Raw genomic sequence first — 22,162 nt, 5'->3', positions numbered from 1 at the left:
AGAATGGGAGCAACTCGCCAATATGACGAACTTCACGTTTCAATATGGCAGGTGCTAGCATCGACTACAGACAGCAAGGAATTAGCCTACCGGAAGGGCCTAAAAAGTGACATTTGTTTAAGTAAAGCTAAAAATGTTTTAGGAACCATTTCAAACAATGTTTACAGGCATCACCATGTTGACTTTTGAGCTAGAAAGCTGGTCTGATGTCAAATTAATGCTGGAGTTCCCACTCCCATTAACAATTGGAGTCCACCTGTGTTTTAATTTAATCCTAATGAACAGGGAGGTCAGGGAGCAAGATGTTTGTGTGAGGAAAGCAGTTTGGAAGAAATTGCTGTGTTCTGGTATTTTAAATCAAGTCAAATTAAGTCAATGATTACAATGTCAAGAAATGGGGATCAACAATAGAATTTTATTAACAAAAACATTTAAAATGTAAAACAAACTATTTGAAAATAAATTACATTTGAAACTTTGTGTAGAACTTCTCAGTTCAATAAACTCAAACATTTTGCCGAGTTAAGTCACTAAGATACAAAGTTACACTTAAAAAACACCAAAGCACAGACGGTGGGATGTTCAGTACTTGGGAGTCCTGGGAGGCTTCACAAGGCTGTTGCTGGACGGGCCCCTCCTAGGGGATGAAACCACCTCCTTGATGTTGGCCAGTAAGCCTCTCCTGGTCTTGGTCTTGAGCTGCACTGGAGACTTCTGGGAGAGCTTTTCGATTTCAGCCTTAAGCGAGGCGATCTCCTTGTCCTTTTCAGCATTCTGGCACAGAATTTCTCCCATGGATTTGGACTGTTGTCCAATCCATGGGAGAAGCACAAAACATTTTACACTCAAAAGACGACCGCAACCGTGGGAAGTTTCTGAACTCTGTCCGTGACGGCGACATCGTCTCACCTGTTCGTCAACAGTCTTCCGCAGAGCCTCCACATCATCCGATTTCTCCAGAAAATCATCCTGGACGTGCTGCAGAGTTTGGTTAAGATCCACCAGCCTTTTCTCCAAATATAAAATGAGCTGAAGACCAAACATCTACGTCATTATGAGTTTAAACAGTCTCCAAGTGAGAGGTTCTGACACCGTTACCTGTTTATTATCCTCACACATTTTCTCAAGGGCACTGTTTTCTTGGCAAAGACGTTTGATTCGATCATCTGTGTGGGCAAAAAGTAATTTAACATCAACGCATCTCGAGATCTCAGAACGAGAGAGAGGAAACATTTTACCCATTTCTCCTGCATCTGGCAAAGGTTCCGTCTGAGACCACTGATCCACTCTCAGCACTGGAGAAACGCCTCTTTGTATGCTGGACAGCAAGTCCTCCAACTCAGACACTTTACATCTGAGCGCCTACCAAAAAACAAAAAGAAAAAAAAAATCATATTTATAAATAGAAACTGCATTGTAAAATATGTCACGTGATGTAGCCAGTTGCCAACTTAAAATGTTTAAAGTTCTGTCCTATGTTTTGGATAATGAGTTCTATTATTTTTAGGTAAAGGAGGACAAAAAAAACAAGAGAAAAGCAAGTATACATAACTATTGTAGTTCAGTGTTGTGATATCAATCAACATAATAATGGACAAGTGAAATAATCTGCAACTTGTTTATGTGGTAGTGGAGATCGGTTATATTTGTGTAATTAAGTGAGAAGTAATAACATGGAAATTATTAAATGTGCACACCAATATGCATAGAAAACTTCATTAATGAACAATTTTAAAACTGTATGATTTGTAGGCTCGCCTCATCTTTATGTAATATTTAAGGTTTTTTTTTTCAGCTCTAGTGGCCTTTATTTGAAAGTGCTAAGACAGGCAAGTAGGTGAAGAGAGAGAGGGACTACATGTGGGAAAGGTCACCAGGTCGGGAATCGAACGGACTAAGGCCTCCTTGTGCTTAACCCCTGCATCACCACACCACCCTCAAGTTGGTTTAATGTTCGGAAACACTGAAGACTACTGAAATGTGACAAATGTTAAAAAAAACAAAAATGTAAATGAGGATGGCACAAAACCTTTGAAACCAAGTATACTATGTATATTTATACATAGTATACTAGCATATGTATAAATATGCAAGTATCAAAACTGAATGTAATCAATTTCATGGTTGCTAAGCTGGGACCAATCAAGGAGCTGTAATACCAATGACTTAAGCTATAAACTACCACCACTATATTTTGCAATTTGAGTTTAGCCAGTTGCAGTTATAAATATGAAATAGTCTTTCATAATCACCCCTTTGTATTTAATCTGTCTTTTTGTTGTTGTTTGGATCACTTCTATAAAAGTTCTTTCAATGTGAAAGAACATTTCAAATGTTTTAATTCACTGTGGGGTTAAAAAAAAAAAAAAAAAAAAAAAAAAAAAAGATTACCTCAGCTTTCTCCTGTTCAGCAGTGAATGCGTCAAGCGGCACATAGTTATCCTCCAGGTTGCTCATCGCACTCTGATAAGCGTGATCCTTGATCGCATCTTTGTACATCTCAAATGTGTTCTCCAGTTTCTCTGCATAACTCTCTTTCAGCTCCTCAGCCTCCCGGCTTTAAGGATAAAAATATACATATATATTCATACAACAATGGCTTGTTAAAGTGAACCACCCAAGATGAATCTAAACAGCACTGAGCATACATGCGGAGTTCTTCGCTCTCCAGGAGCTGCTGCAACATGGCATCCCCCATTTCTTTACGGATTTCCATTTCTTGGACCAGGTTCTTCCTTCGCTCGGCAAGAAATTTAGTTCGGAGGTTCTCAATTATGTTCAGAAGATCCTTATCCTTAAAAAGAGAAATCCATGCAGACAAGAGTTTTCATTAGAGCCACAAACGTCAAGAATATTAATAGCGGAAGTAAGCTAGTTGTTAGTTTTACATTTTGTGGCAGCAAAGACATGTCCGCTTCGTCCTCTTCTTCAAACAGCTCATCTTCAGATGGGTAGCCCTCCAGAACGCCATTCTTCATCAATGGCTTCCCATCCCGGCCAACCAGACAAGGGACTGAAGACTCTGCAGGTTTGTCTGGAATCACCTGAACCACCTGGGGGGGAAAAAAAAAGCACTTGTTGCATAAAGTCTCATTCTAATTGGGAATGACCTTGTTGTCCACTTGCCTGAACTAACCTGTTTGGCGACGGCAGAGAACTTCATAATATGGAGGGTCTCGTCATAAGTGGACGCACACTGGTTGATGTTGACGATCATCGCGGCTCTTCCTTTGCCACAGAAGAAAGCCTGGAAGAGCTTGGTGAGTTTGCTTTCTCGGAACGGAATGTAGGCGACCTTCGTTCTCGACACAGACACAAAGTTGTCCCAGTTAAACAAAAAGTAAATGTAAACCCAACAGTTAGCAACCAGCTTCCAACTCCTTTTACCTGTCAGCCTGACTGCTACGGAGGGCACTGATGCATTTTCCCAGAATAAGGAGGGAATTGTTGATGTTCCCAGCCTCCTTCAGCCGCTCTCCGAATGTCTTCGCTTTGTTGCATCTTTCCGAACCAGCCAGGTCGCAGAGAGAGAACCTGGAAATGTTATTCACCAAAAAAAACAAAAAAACAAGAAAAGGACAATCTTTAATTATATTTTGCAGCCTTCATGTTGAGATTTAAATTTCAGAAGTTAGGATGTCCTGATCTGATATCAATATTACTCAGAAATCCTTTCCACTGTTTGTCTGTCGATCTTCAGCAACTTCATGGTGAATATACTGTGACTGTAAAAAAAAAAAAAGAAAATAAACACACAGACCCAATTCCAACAAAATAGATGAAAAAATTACTAGTTCACCTTCTGCTGGATGACTGGTTTATTTTAGTGGCTGCAGCACTTCTGTTCTTATTTCCAAACTGCAGCAATTTGTTGGCTTCACTCAGGTTTTGGATGTTAATCCATTTGAGATCTTAAAGTCAGATAAAGAGTCTTTAAGTTACTGCAAAAGTCAAATGTTGCATTTGTATTTGCATGTTTCACACCTTTCACATAAGCATTTCCAGCCCCGTCGTCACACACGCGAAGAGGGGAGCGCTTCTTGGACTGAGATGGCTGGAGGAGGTCATACACACACTCGTTGTAGATTTCAAAGAAAGCCACCCACAGGGCAAACTGGTCGCCACCGGCTTCTGCCATGAAGAAACAAAAAAAATAGTAGATGCTATGCGACAAAAAATAAATATAGAAAAATAGAGAAAATGTTTGCCACCATCTTGGCAAACACACGTTGGATTTTCATGCCAGACTTGAAGACCCAATGTCTTTTTTTAATTTAAGGATAAAAAATTTACCTCTCTTTAGTTAATTTGCAACTAAAAGAAAGTTTTTAGTTGCAAATTAATTAACGAGCATTTGTTTCCCCAAGTTGGGTTCTACCTGCCAGGTTGTTGGATGAAGATGATGATGAAAGAGTGATATCTGAAAAGATCGAAGGCTCTGAACTACCGCTGAGTCTTTGATGATCGCATTCCTGCAGAGCAAGAACATCGAAGTTACAACGATGCCGAGACATTTTTAGGTGACTGGTAAAAAGTTGGAGGTAAATCTAAGGTTTCACTTCTTTGACTGAAGCAAGAACGGTCATTTTAGCAGTCCTCTCCTGCTTGACTTGGTCAGGATCCAGAAACTGGGCGCCATTCATCAGATATGGCTTTAGGTCCATTCCATGGTACTGAAGACCTCCAATGTAGCTAAAGACAGCATCCAACACCCGTGGAAGAATCCCCGGATGTTTTGGTGTTCCTAAATGCATTTCAAAGTCTGAATTCAGGGATTGTGCCCGATTATTCACAGAGGGTTGGGTGCTTGTACACTTACCTTGGATTGTGAAGGTCTTCCCAGCATTGGTTACGCCATAGCTGAATATCAAAGCATTTTCTCCTTCCAAGAAATCAAACACTTGGCTTCTGACCGCGTCCTCGAAGAGTTCGCCTTGTGTTGTCTGGGGTCCAAAAACCTAGAGGCAGCAAAATTAAGCCAAATCTGATGCGTAGATATTGAAAGAGGTGCGGAGCTTGCTTAAAACCTTTGAGAAGGAGAACTTGTGGATCGACAAGCCAATTCCTTTCTCGCTGCTCTTCCTGGTGGCAGATCCCTTCGGTGCGTTCAGAGTCACAGTCTGGCCATCGTCAATCACAACACAGTCCTGACCAGAGACGAAAGGGGTATGGGTCGGTTTAATAATTTAAGATGAAAACTTTACTCAAGATGCCTCAATAACTTACGGGTCGATGCCCAATCTTTCAATTGTACCTTAAACCCAAGGGGGTAAAATAGCTTCTAATCACATTTGTGACCTTTTCCATGATAATGACCTGTTTTGAAGAGCTTTCTTTAGAAGATGGAAGCCATTGCAACACTGAAACAGCACTGGTGAATGAATGGTTACTTTAATGCAACACGCGAAGTCATTAAACCCTTTGCCTTGGCTGGACAAGAACTAAAACTCTGGCAGTAAACAAGACTCTGGTTGAACCGTCTTTGGATGTGAACTAAGATGAAAAGGTTACTTGAGGCCTAAAACTGCACCTGATCCTCGTTGGCAGAGAGCTCCTCTTTGGAAAAGGGCCGAACTCTGAGGTAAATTTGCATCATCTGCTGCTCAGCACCAGAAGACATCGCAGTCTATTCAGAGAAAATAAACATACATGTTTCAGGTAGAATGGCATCGTTGTCGGTCTGAAGTGATTTGATTGGAGCAGAAATAGGCTATAAAAACCTTTACCTGTTGGAGTGAAGGACTGAAGACAGAAAACTCCCCAGTCAGATCTATGTCAGCGGGCTGCATGTTCTTACTTTCCATTTTGGTGAAATCAAAACAGTGCTCTTACTGAGGAAAAGCTTTGATTTCAAGGAGAAATCAAATACTTTTCAGCCTGAAATGAGCTTCCACTCTGCCACTACCTGCAAAAAGATATACTGGTGAAAAGTGGCAAAGGGACATGTGATCACTTTTTATTGGAAGCAGGTGTGAGCCTACCCACATCATCATCTTGTGGGACCAACTACAGAGGAGGTTTCTGCTCCAACACTGAGGTCCATTCCCTAATGGTCAGCTGGCGAATGACTCAGCTAGAACCAATGAGGAACAAGCAAAGGAGGAGTTTTAGTTGAAAATCAACACCTTGGTTGGAGATTACTCATCAAAGCAAGCACCTTTTGTTTATTTCTGATAATCATGCTTTTTCTTCTCAAGATTGACTGGATTTTAATAAATTCGACAGATTATTTGTTTCTTCTTGTCATTTAGCATTTTGATCTCAAAAAGTAAAGACTTGTGTAATGGTCGCATGATAAGCAATGCATATGCTCTAGTTTTTGAGTCAGCTTTAGGCATGCAACAACTGTAAATCTATCTAAAATAGCTTTATCTTCACCCACCCACCCCTCAGACAGCCCTGCTGGTGTGTAAATGGTGCAGACCCAGTTTTCAACCCACTTCTCAGTCATCTGAGTCAACTCTTCCTCATACTCCAAGCATTTCCCAATTTCATCTGGAAAATGTAGGCAAACACGCCCAGTTCACACCGCATATATATATATATATATATATATATATATATATATATATATATATATATATATATATATATATATATATATATCTCACTCGAACAGCAGGTCCTCGTCTGCCTGCTCCGTCAGCATGTTGGCGGGCTCGGCGATGGGTCCGAGGGCGGCCATATATATATATATATATATATATATAGAGAGAGAGAGAGAGAGAGAGAGAGAGAGAGAGAGAGAGAGAGAGAGAGAGAGAGAGAGAGAGAGAGAGAAATGTGTTGGATATTTGCTATTTATTCACCACACTGATAATTCAAATAAACAATGTTTTAGAAACTCTTTAATAATGTAATATACTTCTAAATATAATTGAATTAACAGTTGACTTCCATCTGGGCTCATATTATACGTGCACCTCTGTAAATTTGATTATATGATACATTTTAGCCATTTGTATTTCATTTAGAAGGTAATGAAAATCTCATTAGAATGATTCTTTTTCCACTTCATCTATACTAAACTTTGCCTTGTTTTTCAAACTTTCTCCACTTTACATTTCTGACATTCCAACATGTTGTTTGGTCCACATTTGCCTGTATTTGCATTTTAAAAAGTGTTGTCCTGTATGTTCAAGTTTAATCTCCATTTTATTTCACCTAGTCTTATAAAACCTTCCTTGTTTGCCATTCACAGGTTTTTTTAATGACCCTATGATTTGCTTGTTTTCACTATGAATCCTCAAACTTTTCAATAGCAACACATGAAGATAAAATGAAAAGATCTGAAAGGGGCTAGAGACACAGAGTGATGCTTTAAGTCAATTCTCTAAGAACCTTAATTCTGGGTTTTCAATATCTGGGAGCTCTAGTTTCAAATACTTAAATTAGTGTAATGAATCAGTCAAATACATTCCCAGATTCAGATGTTCATTTCTTAGCTTATTAAAGCTACTTCCACCCAACAAATCATAACTTTACACTCAACTGTTGAACCAGTTTGAAAGTTACAGGTTGAATACTTTCAAACTCATCAGTATTTTCTTATTTTCTAAGGATTCTTAGTTGTCAGAAAAGTTTCACACAAAGAAACGAGAGCGTTTTCAGTTTTTTATTGAAAAACTGCACTGCTTATGCATCTGCAATGGTGACTTCGACCTCTACGCCAGGCTCGATGCTGATGGAGGTGATCTGCTTGACGATTTCAGATGGACTGTGCAGATCGATCAGTCGCTTGTGGATCCTCATCTGGAAGCGATCCCAGGTTTTGGATCCTTCACCACAGGGAGTCTTTCTGGTGGTGATGCGCAGAGTCTAGAGATGAGAAAAAAAATATTAAAAAATGCTTTAGGACATTCAAAAGATTTTTAAGGTTTCAGTAAAAGTGGCGTAACACTAGAAGGGAAAAAGGAAAAAAAAAATCTAGAAAAGTCTGCACCTTGGTTGGCATACGGACCGGTCCCTTCACCTTCAGGTTCTTCTCCTTGGCACCACGGATCAGGTCTGCGCAGACTTAACAGAAAAAAAATAAATAAATTAAGATTTACTCAACTACAACCAACAAATTTAGTACACGTGTCTCAGCTCAGAATAGCGTATACAGTCACCATGTTTAATAACTGTCAAATGTTTTCATCCTCATCGCTCAATTTGATCTAAAATAAATAAATGGAGGCCAGCTACCTTTCTCCAGAGATTTCACGTTGCGGCTGGTGAGGGTGATGCGGATGCGATGGATGGCGACCTCGGTCTCAACCGGCGCCTTACCAGTGTCCTTAAAAGCCTGAAGTAGAAGAAAACCCAGACATGTAATCATGATTCTTTTTTTTTCTACCATAACCTTTGAAAGAAACTGCACTTGGGAGTGATTTGTTTTTAGTTACAGAATTGCTTTCACGACTTTAATATTGTCCAATTCACACCAGGAAGAACTTAAAATCTCATTAGCTTGATTTGTGCTTCAATTTAAACATCATATCGTCTACAAACTAAATACAAATATTAAATTTCTTTAAGCCGAATTATTAACAGCGACCCTAGGTTAATACTGAATCACTTTACTAAGCTAATTGACATGTTTAACACAAACAACAAGGCAAGTACCGTTAAAGTTTATTTTTCTGTATTACATACGGCGGGAAGCCAAGTGGAATTCTTGCTATTGGTGGTAAAGAGTTATTTTCTTTAAATTAAACTATATGAATGTTATGCACGAAATATACATTAGATTTGAGTATACTGAAAAAGAGCATACCATTTTAGTTATTCCTGACCGACTTAATCGGAAGAAATTCAAGCGATCAGCGGTGAGCCAGGAACGGACGCTACCAACGTGGTTAGCTCCACAGGAAAAAGGACAAGCCAAGGCCTGCTTCCGCTTTATATTCTCCTCATCCGGGTCTCTGTCTTTTCTTCTTCTTCTTCTTCTGTATTCGCACCACGGTTTACTAGGGAACAGTGACATCTACTGGTTTGCGTTCGTCAAACTTCCACAATGTAACTTTCAGACCCAAAATCAGGAACAATTCCCCCAATACCAGAAAATGTGACCGATATAATTAATCCGGTCTCACATTGTTTATCAACAATTATTGATTATTTATTATGGATTTTGGATTACTGTTAAGCGTCTCGCTAAAAACACCAGAAACATAAACATTTCATATTTTTGGTAACAGACTACACCAAGAAGATTATAGGAGTGCAAAAACGAATCACAGAGGAAAATAATCAGAAAATACGTTACATTATTCTGTACACAATTTTGATCATCCGAGGAAATGCTAAATTATGTTTGGGTTCGTTAAAGTGGTTGGAATTTCCTATTATTTTCTGCTGCAATAAAAAAAATAACCTTGCTTTTAAAACCGTGATGGAAATGTTTTAGTTCTGTTTTCTTGTTTTGTTTGTTGTTAGTTTGTTTTTCTCGGTAAATAGTGAAATAAATATCTCAAACTGGTAATAAAGCAAATCATAAAAGTTCGAGGTCAGTTTTTGTAGTTCCAATTCTTATCAGCAGAGGGCAGTGTATACACATATTTGTGTATCCCGAGGGAATCACCAGAATCATGTCAAGGCAGATGCAATTCAATTCATGAACTAAATCCAGTAAACATAAAACCTTCAGAATTGTAAAATAATAATTTTAAAAAAGCAACAAAGAAGAAGTAAAAAAAAAAAAAAAAAAAAAAATGTTTTTGCAGGTTTCCTTCAGGAGTGATGTCAGAATATAATTGATGGTGAATGAAACATATTTAGCAGGGCCGTTTAAGGTTATTTTAAGTGAAAGTAAATTTAGATGAATATTGCTAGACTTAAAATAACATAGTGGTGGATATCAACACATTAGGAGTAATCTAATGTGTTACGCATAACATTATTTCAGTTTAAATATGAAAAGTTAAAATCAGAAACATCAGTGTAAAACCGACTTTTTACGACTTCAAATATTGAAAATACTTGGAGTAAAATTTACATTTATAAATTTGAAATGGTAGAATTTTGTTTTTAAAGTGATTCTTTATAGCTCAGATGTCAGGACTGGTTGTAGAGAATGACTTCAAAGGGAGTCACGCATATGCAGACAAAGAAACTGTGATTCACATAGCAGCAGACGAAGAAAAATGAGGATGGCCCTGTTTCCAAATGTTGTTTTTAAATTATTTATTTATTTATTTATTTATTTATTTATTTATTTATTTATTTAATCTTGGTCGCAAAGGAAAAGGAAGATGAAATTTGGTTTCCAGTACTTTTTTCTTCTTCTTTTCCTTGCAAACCAGCACCCCGAAGTTTTAAGTTCAAGTGCTTTAGAGAGCCCCCTGCTGGTGCGGAGGCCTTTTATCAGTTGCCTTATTTACTTGTGCCTCGGGCAGCTGAGTTTTGGTTAATTACAAAATTAGCATATTTTTTGGTACGTATAGGATGCATTATGATTTATATTTTCTTTTTGTCAAAACTTTACCAATTATATCATGCTTTAGGGGTTTAACAGACACGTTTCATAATCACACAGCACAATTTCTTTCCAGCTTTTTTGGGCATAATTATTTAGGTTTTGTTTTGAAAGCTAAAAGCGGAAGTGATCAGTTGTGTTGAATACATCTTGATGGTTCTCAGATTCATTTACAAGTAACGGAACCGGGCAGTTCCGCGGCTGGTTGCCAGAAAGTTTTTGTTGTTGTCTTTTATTAGACAAACTACTGAGATTGAATGTAAGCTATACGGCTAACTTGAACGTTTTGGGAAGGAGAAAGAAGATTTGTCCTAAAGGGTGAACTTTATTTCACTGCGCGTCATGAGCTCCAAACTCAGGCAAAGTGACAGAGGAAAACAGTTTTCACCTCACCCTCGATGAGACAAAACTACAGAGTAATGGAGACGGACTAACGCGTCAAATGAAAAACATGAACTTCGGCGTCCCTGCGAGCTCGCTGCTGCTTTTACGTGCCTGCGATGACGGGGACTACGAGACAGCCCGGGGTCTCCTGGAGCCCGGCGCCCCGAGAGAGTCGGGTCGGCAGAGCAGGCTGCGGTCAGAAGCGGGCTCTGAGTGCGCGGCCCCGGATGGGGTGTCTCTGGTACCGGTGGACTGCACGGACGAGGAGGGGAACACCGGCCTGCAGTTCGCTTCGGCCAGCGGCCACGAGAACCTCGTGCGGTTCCTGCTGCGGAAGGGCGCCTCGGTGGACAGCCGCAACAACTACGGCTGGACCCCGCTGATGCAGGCTGCGAGGTGGGGCTGCGGTCTGGAGAACCAGGATGCGTTAAACACGGGAGATTTTCTTATAAGCATTCAAACTGGGCATTTCTAATATAAAATGAAGAGCTTTTAAATGTCACAACGAACGGGGTAAAAATATAAATTTCACTTCTCTTTTTTTTTTTTTAAAGCTATCAGCCTGGCGTTTCTGGAAAGTCAGTCAAATTCACTTTGGAGGTGTAGTCTGTCACCCATCACACAACATGTTATAATCAGCTTTTGGTATTTAGTTATTATTGGTATTTTGTTGTTATTTTCTTTGTATTATAAAAGCTTCACACCCACATACCTCTGGTGACATCACAAGAGGCATAAGTCACTAGCTCCGTTTCCATTGACCACATAATTGTGCAGGGGAATTTTGGAAAAAAATCTTGTTTTTTTGCTAAACGTTTTGACGCTAAGATTAAGTTTTGTTTTTTTTTAGCCATAACGAAAGTAGTCTATTTTGTAAAACTGCAATGAAAACACTTTTTTTGCATCACAAAAATCACACAACCGGATGCTGCAACTGACGCAATCTACGAAGAAGAAGAAGAAGAAGGCAGGAAAGTATTTGGGGAAGAATGGTGCAGCAGTGTGAACAAACATATTCACAATTGTGTTTAGTATTTAATAGAAACACCTTAATTGTGAAATTGTGTGTCCTTTTTTTTTTTTTACATTAGCTGGATATTGACAAAGGTTTGTCCACATTTGTAGTAGAAACGCAGCTAAAGATCAGAGGATATTTGAACATAGTGCCTCCTCAAAGTTTTCATAGCCACTGAACCGTTTCGACTTTGTCATGTTACAATCACAAACATGAGTATTTTTCACTCAGAATTTATGTAATAGACAAATAGAGTGAAGTAAAAGGGAAGTAGTTGTCATGGTTCCTGTATTCAGCTTCATCCATCTACCCATCAACATCCATGGACACAGTTTGCTTATTACTCATGTCCTGAACTCACCAAATCTTTAGGGTTATCAAAGTACTTTAGACAAAACTTTTGAGATTTTTATATGAAAACAGTTTTGAGAACTTTGGAGTCCTCCTCCCCTTTTTTATGTTACTTTGTCTTGGTTTATCATTTAAAATGTCGATAAAATGTGGGCTACCAAAGGGCAAGTGGTTTGAATTAAATTTTGATTTAATTAAAAGTGGTATTTATTGAATGACACTTAATGACAAACATTTATGAAGACTCCTTTATGTCTTACTAGTCTTAAGCACGCCCCTTCAAATAGAGTGTTCTCCTCTGTTTTTATAAAATCATGCAGGTTAAATCCATCCGTGACTACCTTGGCTGTTTCTGTTTTCTGTGAAGGTTTGGCCACCTGACTGTCGCCCACCTCCTCCTGGAGAATGGGGCGGAGATAAACGGCCGCAACAGGCTTGGCGCCAGTGTCCTGTCCATGGCGGCCCGCGGGGGACACGTTCACGTGGTCAAGCTGCTCCTGGAGGGCGGGGCCTACGTCGACGACTTCGACCACCTGGCTATGGCTGCGGAGACCATCCCTAACGGCAACAACAACAACAGCTGCAGGTTGAACACCTGACTGGTCAGACTGACTGACGGGCATCCGGGTTCCTCCATCATCCTGACTGATGTGTGTGTTTGTATGTGTTTCCCAACAGCACAGCTGGATTTGGACCTGCTGAGGGCTACCCAGTTGGAGGAGGAGGAAGGGATTTTATGGACATCACAGCTCTGATGGTGGCATCCCAGCACGGTCACGAGGCCGCCGTCCGCCTGCTGCTGGAGTGGGGCTCTGATGTCAACTTTTCCCAGAAGACCACCGGCTGGGGGCCGCTAATGGCAGCTACGCTCAGTGGGAAGGTGAGGCTGAACTCACTGTTGATTCTGCACAGCTGACCAACAGGTAGGGCTGGACAAGAAATCAATAACAATGTATATCGCGATACAAAAGTGATAAATATCAATAGATAATACATGGGGCTGCACAGTGGCACAGTTGGTAGAGCTGTTGCCTTGCAGCAAGAAGGTTTTGGGTTCGATTCCCGGCCCAGGTCTTTCTGCATGGAGTTTGCATGTTCTCCCTGTGCATGTGTGGGTTTTCTCAGAGTACTCCGGTTTCCTCCAACAGTCCAACAACATGACTGTCAGGTTAATTGGCTTCTCCAAATTGTCCCTAGGTGTGAGTGTGTGTGTGCATGGTTGTGTGTCCTGTCTGTCTCTGTGTTGCCCTGCGACACACTGGCGACCTGTCCAGGGTGTAGATAGGAGATAGATAGGCACCAGCCACCCTCCTGACCCCACTAAGGGACAAGGGTGTAAAGAACATGGATGGATGGATAGATTACATCTGATAGAGTATTCGATGTTCAATATATAGAGTGTTCAGTGACCCACACAGCATTCTGGGAGATACAAGCAGAAGAAAGGCTTTAGCTGCTCAGCCTCTTATATTCTGCTAAGAAAAGTTGGTGGCATCATCGAAATCAGTGTTTTTCAAAGTGTGGGGCCACCAAGGGGCGCAGTGGAGACCTGAGAAAGTCAGAGGGCTTTCTCAGATAAGGAAGAACCCCCCCCCCTCCCACCCCCCCTCAAATCCCATACATTTTTTGAACGTTAAAAATTTCACCATAATTGTTTTTTGTTCAATTTTGTTATTTTAATTTTTTAATTTATTTATTTATTACCAAATATAAATTAAAATAATTAATTTACATGCTATTTCTGATGCTCATTTTCTGATAGGCTGCCAGTCAAATTTATCAAGTTGCTTTTCTTCTCAATCTGGCGTAGTAAGCAAGTAATGGAAAAGTTTCTGACAAGAAAAGGGATCGTGTTGAAAAATTGTTTTATCTGGTAATCAAGTCATAATATGCTAACTGATCAAATTTCATGGCAGTCTAAAATCAGAAGCCTTGAGGCAGCATTTTGGATGTAATAGTTATTGAATAGTGAATAAAAACCTTCTAAAAGTCATATTTCATAGCAATGTCAGTTTGCATAGACGGACCCTAGCCAAAGGTAAATGCTCTTTGGGGGCCATAGAATGGAAAAAGTTTGGGAAGTCCTGAACTAACTAACTCACTCACTCTTTGATTAAATCAGAACACCCTGCTGAATAACTTACGCAGCAGCAGTTTCAGGTTTCACCACTGTGCATCATAACTGCTTAAAAATAAAAACAACAGTGTGGCGTGAAAACCTTGCATAAAACATGAAAGGCCACTAGTTTGGCAGTATTTCAGGTATTAAAAACAAAAGACTAGTCAATAATTGTCGTTATCGTCAATTATCAATCACGACTGATACGACACACTTATATCGCGATACGTTTTTTGGTGATATCGTTCAGCCCTACCAATAGGTCTCTAGTTTGTCTGCAACTTCACTCTGTGGAGCTGCGGGTCGCTAACGTTGTGTCACGTGTTCTGAAAGGAATCGATAGCTCAGCAGCTGGTGGAGCGCGGGGCTGATCCAGACCGGGTCAATGTTCTCTCCAAGACGGCCTTTGAGCTAGCCATGCAGCTGAAGCAAAGAGACGTCAAGGCGTATCTGGACTCCATCACCACCGTCAGACCTCAAACGGGTAGAGCGCCACTGTTGAGCTGGTGTTGTGGAGTGGCAGGAACCATTCATACATTCACTATGTTAATAGTATTGGAAATACAAGGCACACTTTAAATAGTCCATGTTTGTATGAATTCCAATTACACGTACAAATTCATATTACCTGCACATTAACGTCAAATGACCGAACAGACCACAAAGAGATAAAAACACACCAATAATTTTCTTTAATCTTCACCTACAAGTTTTATGCGGATGCTTTTTAATCAGCATCTATTCTTTTGTGAATTTCTGGAAAGATATAAAAATGAATTCGCTAAAGTTGTTAGCATGTGGACAGGTAAAGACAGGAAGTGGACACGGTGTTCTAGTGGATTAAAAAAGACACCTGACCTCAATCTCCCTATGTGTTGCTATTATGCTTCCAGTCGTTTCATCAAACAGACTCTTTAACCCATCTTTGGTATCTCTGTTACTGGTGTATAAGAAGAAACTGCAATAACAAACAATGCTTAGTCTGGTGGGGGCACAAGTAAAGCCTGGTGGCCCGCCAGGCTTATAATACATGTGTTGGACTTTTTCCTTCAACATTGAACTATAGAAAAAGCCTTTACTTCCCATCTTAAGTTTTTGTGTCTCTGACAATGTGTTGCATTCAACATTAGCTTGACAGAGAGCCTTGAAGCTCTCCTCATCCCAACACCAAACACACAAACAGTTTAGTTTTTTTACGGCCTTTACAGGTTTTTTTTTTTCTTTTGTCACTTTCCTGTCTCTCCTTCTCCGCTCTGGTATTTCTGTTATTTTTGTAAGTGATGAACTCTGCTATCATAAGGATTTGTGTACATAGCCCCCCACTGACTGAGCTATGTGGAGTGCAGCCAAGCAGAGCTGAGGTCTCCTCTGCTCTTCTCTCCCTCTTTCACAGACGATGAGAGAAAAAGGCCGGACGTGTTCAGCGCTCTCAAACTAGGTGGGCTCGCTTTTCCAGAAATTGTTTTTTTCCCCCCTCCTCTTTTAAGTAAAGCATTTGGGTAAATGTTTTTCAACTTTTTCTGACGATTCAGGAAACTCCCAGCTTGTTAAAGACATCTTGGAGGAGGATCCGGCTCAGGTAAACTCCTCCAATCAGGATGGCGCGTCGCCACTCATGATGGCGGCGGTGAGTGGGCAGTTGGAGGTGGTGCAGCTGATGGTGGAGAAGAAAGTCGACATAGACAAACAGGACTCTGTTCACGGCTGGACCGCTTTAATGCAAGCCACGTATCACGGGTAAGCGGGAGGCGCTGGCTTATTCTAAACGGTGGCTTTCGGTGGACTGATTGCACTTTTCGGGCATACAGAGATTTCAGAGGTTGAACATACAATTTCTATTAACTTTCTAGTGTAGCCAGACAACAGTTTATATTAATATTTTAGAGTGTGTACATTCTCTCTTAATTGCAAGACTTCCTAAAGATTGCCAACTTTTCCAAATTGAGCATGTACCATGATAGATGGCGGAAGGGATAAAAATAATAGCTGTAAAAATGTTTAGCCTTATCGCCTAAAAAAATCTTGGTTCTTCTAAATAGCGTCTTCCATCTTCATTTTTCTTCTATTTAAAAAAAAAAAACAGATTGAAAATAGCTAACTTTCTGTCCTTTTAGCGCAGTAGTGACATACCCACATTAGCGTGCTTTTGTTAGCATCCTCTGGTTGGACTAGCAAAAGATTACCTTCGTTAGCACCAGTCAACTTAAAAAAAACAAAACAAACAAAAACACAAAATTTCTGACATCAACCAATTTTTCTGTGCATTTATGTTACAAATAGTCAAATTATTTTTTTTTACTTTGCAAAAATTATTCTGTCATTCATGCGGTGGACTCCTTCCATCTTTGGGGCAGCAGCTTTTCTATTGTTGGCCGTCACCAACCAAACTATTGTTGCTTCTGTTCCAGGTTTTACTGCTGACACAATAATCACCTCTCTTTCTCTTTGTTTTGCTGCCCGCTCTCTCCCAGCAATAAAGACATTGTCAAGTACCTGCTGAGTCAAGGAGCCGATGTCAGCCTGCGAGCTAAGAATGGATACACTGCCTTTGATTTGGTCATGCTGCTCAACGACCCAGGTAGACCTGCTGAACGTCACTCTGTTCTCCTTGACTCTCAACTGTGCGTTTAATTTTACTTCTTGTTTCATCAGACACTGAGCTGGTGCGTCTCTTGGCATCGGTGTGCATGCAGGTGGACAAGGACAAGTCCAAACACCGCGGCAGAGCTTTGATCAGCCGCTCCAAAAGCAGACAGTCCCTCAACAACATTCCAGTGCCACCCGATGACAAGGGAGGCCTTAAGGTAAAGAGGCTGATTCCTTTTATCTCTGGCTGAATCGTAATCAGATTAATCGTGATTAATCGATTATTGAAATAATCGTCAACTAATTTAAAAATCGATTACGGTAATTGCTGGATTATTAATTGGTAAATTGAAAATCTCAGTCAACAGATCAGACCTAAACTGTACTAATGTTAAGTGAAGTAGAAAGAGCTTACTTAGGTTTCTATTTAGCTGCAGATCTGTCTTTTGCTGTTGTTCCACTTTAGTCAATACAGTGTTTTTCTTATTTCGAAAAAGTTATTGAACTATTTATTTATTTGCATTTCTTGATCATATTTTTAACATTGTATAAAATAAGCTTGAGCAGTTACATGAGAAATCTGCAGAATGTGCCAATTTTTTATGCGATTAATCAATTAATTGTCAGAATAATTGATAGAATAATCAATCCATCCATTAACACTCTTGTCCCTCAGTGGGGTCGGGAGGGTTGCTGGTGCCCATCTCCAGCTAATGTTCCGGGCGAGAGGCGGGGTACACCCTGGACAGGTCGCCAGTCTGTCGCAGGGCAACACAGAGACACACAGGACACACAACCACGCACACACACACTCACACATAGGGAGAATTTAGACAGACCAATTAACCTGACAGTCATGTTTTTGGACTGTGGGAGGAAACCGGAGTACCCGGAGAAAACCCACGTATGCACAGGGAGAACATGCAAACTCCATGCAGAAAGACAAGGGCCGGGAATCGAACCCAGAACCTTCTTGCTGCAAGGCAACAGCTCTACCAACTGCGCCACTGTGCAGCCCGATAGAATAATCATTTACTAAAATAATCGTTAGTTGTATGCCTACTGTTATGCTAAATGTTTCATGTTTTGTTTTCTTTGATCGATTTGTTCATATTAAGAACAAAACCGACGTAAAAATTTACATTACATATAAGCATGTTAGGAATGTTACATTTTTGAGAAAAAAGGACTTTTTTTAGTATCTGGCAAAAGTATTCACTGCACTACTTTGTGTAAGTCTGTCATATAAAAGAAAGGTTAAAGTTAGTGGTTGCGTTTGGGTGAAAATACCTCTATAAGTGTTGCTGCAGTTTTTTTGTGGTGTTCATACCTTTGCAGTCCTGGTGGAGCAGGATGTCCAATCGCTTCCGGAGGCTGAAGCTGACTCACACCCTGAGGCACGGCCTCTTAACCAATCGGCTGGCTCCGTTTCCAGACGAAGCCGAGACCCCGCTGGACGCCACGATGAGAGCGGACGCGAAGGCCGCAGCTGTGCCTAATGGGACGGCGGCGGCGGCAGCAGCTGCTACTGCAGCTCCAGGAGTGAATGACGTGAGCGCCATGTGGGCCGTCAAGACCAAAGACGCCGGTGAGACGCAGTAACTGAGGGGTTGTTGAATATTTGACAATTTAAACCTTAATGTTATGTAGCATTTGGGTAAAATGAGTTTCTACTTTTCAGCAGGTCACTGCAGAACATCCTCAGAAAAGGACGACTCTCTGATAACCACAATGGTGAGAGCGTTTGGTTTGACATAAATGGATTCGAGCAGAAATGCACCCATCAGAATTTTGAGGTCCGATTTTTTTGTATGAAATTTTGGTGTTGTTGATACCAATTTGGTTTTTTTTTTGGAACAGGATTCTGAATATTTTTTCCAACTTTCCTGCCATACATTATTAGTTATATTAGGAGCAGAGGTGTGTTTATACACTTCTTTTAAAAGATGTTTTCAGGGTCCAGTTTAAAGATTTCAAGGTTTTGATGCTATCGGTTGCTCACACCCTGCGTTTTGTTTCTTCCCCAGCTGAGAAGCGGTGCTCCTCTGACCCGGCTGCCAAATGACAAGCTGAAAGCCGTGATCCCTCCCTTCCTGCCGCCGTCCAACTTTGAGCCCTGGAACTCCGACCGATCGCGTTTCCTCCAAGACGGGAAGAGTGAGGCAGCGCGCCTACCAATGCCTCCTCAAAGGAAACTCAACAGCAGCGGGAACTCTGACATTGTGAGGGAAAATACATTTCTAGCTCCCATAACGACCATCACTCCTTCGTCTACTATCCTCCTCTCTCTCTGCTTTTGTTTTCCTCTCAAAGACGTCCATCAGTCGTGTTGTGAACAGGTCCATCAAGTTTCCAAGCATCCCTAAGGGACCCTCCTCATCCTCGCCCTGTAATTCTGGTCACTACCACTCCCCTCACTCCTCTGGGGGGTCAAACGGAGTAGCAGGGATCAACCGGGACTCTCACAATCGCTCAGGTGCAAACAGACACATCACTCGATGGAAATGAGCTAAGGGTGAGTGTACCAATATTTTTTTTGTCACCACCACCAGGGGGCAGCGCAGACAGTGTTCTCTCCCAGATAGCCGCCCAGCGTAAAAGAGCTGCAGGGCTGATAGAGGTGAAGACCCAAACGGCAGAGAAGCACCATAGCCCGGCTCCTATGCCGGCATCAGTACCGGTCAGCCTGCCTGAGATCCCGTCCAACCCCAGCCTGGTCACCTCGGACCTCCACGCCAGAAGGGTTTGGGCTCCTTTTAATTCTGACTTCCAGCAGAACGTCTCCACAGTTTTACAGTCGTTAATACGGTTCTGGTCAGAGGTTTATACTAGTCTGAAGGAGCTGAGTGGCGGCGTTAGGTCCACCCATCTGTTTTGCACATCTGAATGGTTGCCATGGGAGATTGACAGATTTCTCAAACATGCGATAAAGAATCAAGGCACCACTCCAGGAATGTTTTTGATGAGGGAAAACATTATGACACGATGTAAAGCTAAAAAAAAAACTAACTTCACATAATGCTGCCCCTTTAATACTTGCTGTCTGCTCAAATTTTCACATCTGTAACATTTTACTTCTGAACTGGCCTCAGCCTCTGCTCTTTGAAAATTTCCAGACTTGGTAATCTTGGATCTGTGACAGCCAATCATCCAGTTTATGTATCCAGTTTTGTCTTATCGGTTCTACCCGAATAACTAACCGAAATTATTTCAGAGCCTTGTTGATGGCTATAATAAATTTGAGTTCATTAAAATATTAAATCTAATCTATAGAAACGCCACAATAAATCTGAGGCAAAAGAATATAATTGCCAAAGGGGCAGTGTTATGTAAAATTGACATTTTTGAGTTTATGTTGTGTTATATTTTTCCTTCATCAAAAACATATGAAGTGTTGCTTTGATTCTTTTCTTTATGTTTGAGAAATCCTTTAATCTCCCGTGGCAACCATTCAGCTGTTGCCACAGCTGTTGCGGCGCTTGGTGAGACTCGTGGTCTCACCAAGCGCCGCCTTTTCCACACAGTAGCTTCTTAAAGAGACAGAGGCCAACTTCAAGGTGTCCAATTGCAAAGTTCAATTTTGCTTAGATCATTTTTGACATATGCAGCATTTTTATAACAGCTGAAGTTAACATAGCTATTTGATTGTGCTATAAAATGACACTGTGTGCCTGGATATCACACAAAACCGCCCCTTTAAAAGCCCCAGATGGACGTGTAAGTCTTTTGGCCGGGACTACATGGAAGCGGCTCTCTTATTTCCTTCCCTGTAGAAGATGGAGCTGAAAAAGAGATCGCAGTCTGGGAATTCGTCCACCTCCAAGAGCACGTCCCCCACTTTAACCCCGTCTCCGTCCCCGACGCCAAAGATCCCCGCCGGCCCGGGCGACTCTCTGTCGTCGGCTTCGTCTCACCCGCGCTCCAAGAGCAGCGGCGGCTCCAGCAGCGGCACCATCACCGACGAAGGTAGCGGCTCTTTCTGCCGTCAGTACAGACTCATCACGTTCTCTCAAACCTCAATGTGTGTTGTTATTTTTTCCCCCCAGATGAGCTGTCTAGTATTTTGAAGAAACTGTCTCTTGAGAAATACCAGCCTATTTTTGAGGAGCAGGAGGTATTCCATCTTATTTTATTTATTTTTTCCAGGTGTGAGGGAAACTTTTCTTTAGTTTTCTTTTCGGAGAGATTTTTCCTCATTTCTTTGTTCCTCTTTCAGGTCGACATGGAAGCGTTCCTGACTCTAACGGACGGAGACCTGAAGGAGCTGGGGATCAAAACAGACGGCCCCAGACAGCAGATCCTAGCCGCCATATCTGAGCTCAACGCTGGAAAGGTGCTTTCAGCTCACCGCAGCTCTTTGTGCGCAGTTCAAATCTTTGCTGCGCTTTTGTCTACATGTATTTATGACACTTGGGTACTGGCCGCCTCTAGGGCCGGGAGAGGCAGATCCTTCAAGAGACCATCCATAACTTCCAGTCGTCCTTCGGCAGCAGCGCCAGCAACCCGAGGCCACCAGGCCAGTCTCGGTGTAAGCACAAAACGATTACTGCAGACTTTTAAAAAAAGAGCATTCATCGCAATTTCTTATTCTTTGTCATCTTTTTTTTTTCTTGTTCAGCTCCAACAACTTGGATGAGGCATCAGGTTCGCTCCTCCAGCAAAAGATAACCTTATCTACGCCGATTCCCATAAGGGAAACACTCCAAATGTCCCACCAGCAGGAGTATGGAGGTTGACGATTCTTTGTGGAGGCTCCTGAATGGCGACAAAAATAAGCGCAAGAGGACCAGCCAAGCTCTCCAGTTGAGAGAGCGCTTTATGGGACACGGCTGGACCAAACTGGGAAGCAAGGTAGCAGCCTCTGCTTTCCACTGAAGCATCAGCTGCTTGGGAAACAGGAAATTGAAAAAATTGAAAAAACCCAGATGTGTTGGAACAAAACCCTGCGGTACACCGTCAATTAACAGACATTTTGTGATAAGAACGTCAGATGCAACAAACGTAGCATAAAAGCATCGGTTTGATTAAAAAGTAAATCAGTTGTGTGTGTGTGGAAATAAAAGGTGTCTGGATTGTCTTTTATTTTCTCTGGAAGCTGCTGAAGTGAAATGACGGAAACACAAAGGACGAAGCTGCATCTGGTGGTCTAAAGAAATTGTCTTTTCATCATGGATACAAGAAAATTATTCCAACCTGCAATTCTTTGTGGCTACAAATGTTATATTAAGAAAAATCACTTAATGTCGAG

The 22,162-nt window shown here is 41.3% G+C and overlaps 3 protein-coding genes and 1 non-coding gene across 8 annotated transcripts in view; 1 reads left to right on the top strand and 3 right to left on the bottom strand.

Moving 5' to 3' along the window:
* Nucleotides 1–395: 395 nt before the first annotated feature.
* Nucleotides 396–6,062, bottom strand: LOC103482274 (kinesin-like protein KIF20A). 4 transcript variants are annotated; one of them, XM_081601380.1, is made up of 18 exons: nucleotides 5,986–6,062; nucleotides 5,727–5,905; nucleotides 5,531–5,626; nucleotides 5,028–5,147; nucleotides 4,820–4,958; nucleotides 4,560–4,744; nucleotides 4,379–4,472; nucleotides 3,985–4,131; nucleotides 3,800–3,911; nucleotides 3,663–3,725; nucleotides 3,388–3,534; nucleotides 3,137–3,302; nucleotides 2,889–3,053; nucleotides 2,649–2,794; nucleotides 2,392–2,557; nucleotides 1,099–1,362; nucleotides 910–1,029; nucleotides 396–804 (listed from the first exon to the last, which is right to left on the bottom strand). In XM_081601380.1, exons 2-18 carry the CDS (start codon nucleotides 5,802–5,804, stop codon nucleotides 583–585), a joined length of 2,430 nt encoding a protein of 809 aa, XP_081457506.1. In that variant the 5' UTR covers nucleotides 5,805–5,905; nucleotides 5,986–6,062; the 3' UTR covers nucleotides 396–582. The 4 variants fall into 4 exon arrangements, with proteins under 4 accessions (XP_081457506.1, XP_081457507.1, XP_008436546.1 ...); XM_081601381.1 differs by lacking the exon at nucleotides 5,986–6,062 and having other exon boundaries at nucleotides 910–1,044; nucleotides 1,099–1,166; nucleotides 1,239–1,362; nucleotides 5,727–5,958; XM_008438324.2 differs by lacking the exon at nucleotides 5,986–6,062 and having other exon boundaries at nucleotides 1,099–1,166; nucleotides 1,239–1,362; nucleotides 5,727–5,957.
* Nucleotides 6,063–7,599: 1,537 nt separating this feature from the next.
* rps20 (ribosomal protein S20) overlaps nucleotides 7,600–22,162 on the bottom strand; it is a 49,737-nt gene continuing 35,174 nt past the window's right edge. The window contains exons 2-5 of the mRNA XM_008438323.3: nucleotides 8,759–8,951; nucleotides 8,188–8,287; nucleotides 7,943–8,016; nucleotides 7,600–7,818 (exon numbers count right to left, since the gene is read on the bottom strand). Of these exons, the coding sequence (XP_008436545.3) occupies nucleotides 7,636–7,818; nucleotides 7,943–8,016; nucleotides 8,188–8,287; nucleotides 8,759–8,951 (550 nt within the window). The 3' untranslated portion in view covers nucleotides 7,600–7,635. The remainder of the gene's footprint in view (nucleotides 7,819–7,942; nucleotides 8,017–8,187; nucleotides 8,288–8,758; nucleotides 8,952–22,162) is intronic.
* Nucleotides 8,083–8,151, bottom strand: LOC145549507 (small nucleolar RNA U54). Its single transcript, XR_014085487.1, has one exon. It is a non-coding gene; the product is annotated as a small nucleolar RNA U54 (small nucleolar RNA).
* Nucleotides 10,621–21,996, top strand: anks6 (ankyrin repeat and sterile alpha motif domain containing 6). 2 transcript variants are annotated; one of them, XM_008438322.2, is made up of 18 exons: nucleotides 10,621–11,239; nucleotides 12,577–12,795; nucleotides 12,888–13,089; nucleotides 14,662–14,812; nucleotides 15,722–15,766; nucleotides 15,861–16,065; nucleotides 16,800–16,906; nucleotides 16,981–17,132; nucleotides 18,253–18,502; nucleotides 18,599–18,648; nucleotides 18,942–19,136; nucleotides 19,228–19,390; nucleotides 19,467–19,657; nucleotides 20,688–20,880; nucleotides 20,961–21,028; nucleotides 21,131–21,247; nucleotides 21,346–21,442; nucleotides 21,533–21,996. In XM_008438322.2, exons 1-18 carry the CDS (start codon nucleotides 10,902–10,904, stop codon nucleotides 21,580–21,582), a joined length of 2,793 nt encoding a protein of 930 aa, XP_008436544.1. In that variant the 5' UTR covers nucleotides 10,621–10,901; the 3' UTR covers nucleotides 21,583–21,996. The 2 variants fall into 2 exon arrangements, with proteins under 2 accessions (XP_008436544.1, XP_017157465.1); XM_017301976.2 differs by having other exon boundaries at nucleotides 18,596–18,648.

This window comes from Poecilia reticulata, chromosome 20 (genome assembly GCF_904066995.2).
Source record: "Poecilia reticulata chromosome 20, P_reticulata-male-v2, whole genome shotgun sequence".
NCBI classification, from domain to species: domain Eukaryota; kingdom Metazoa; phylum Chordata; class Actinopteri; order Cyprinodontiformes; family Poeciliidae; genus Poecilia; species Poecilia reticulata.
This window is presented reverse-complemented; position numbering and strand designations above follow the sequence as displayed.

Excerpts from the sequence above, each read along its gene's own strand:
- LOC103482274 (XM_081601380.1), bottom strand. The coding sequence starts at position 5,804 with ATGGAAAGTAAGAACATGCAGCCCGCTGACATAGATCTGACTGGGGAG. Across the intron at positions 5,148-5,530 it reads TCTCTGCCAACGAGGATCAG|GACTGTGTTGTGATTGACGA; the intron begins GTGCAGTTTTAG and ends GTCTCTGGTCAG. Across the intron at positions 3,303-3,387 it reads CGTAGCAGTCAGGCTGACAG|AACGAAGGTCGCCTACATTC; the intron begins GTAAAAGGAGTT and ends GTCTGTGTCGAG.
- anks6 (XM_017301976.2), top strand. The coding sequence starts at position 10,902 with ATGAAAAACATGAACTTCGGCGTCCCTGCGAGCTCGCTGCTGCTTTTA. Across the intron at positions 11,240-12,576 it reads CCGCTGATGCAGGCTGCGAG|GTTTGGCCACCTGACTGTCG; the intron begins GTGGGGCTGCGG and ends TTTTCTGTGAAG. Across the intron at positions 18,649-18,941 it reads ACTCTCTGATAACCACAATG|CTGAGAAGCGGTGCTCCTCT; the intron begins GTGAGAGCGTTT and ends TTTCTTCCCCAG.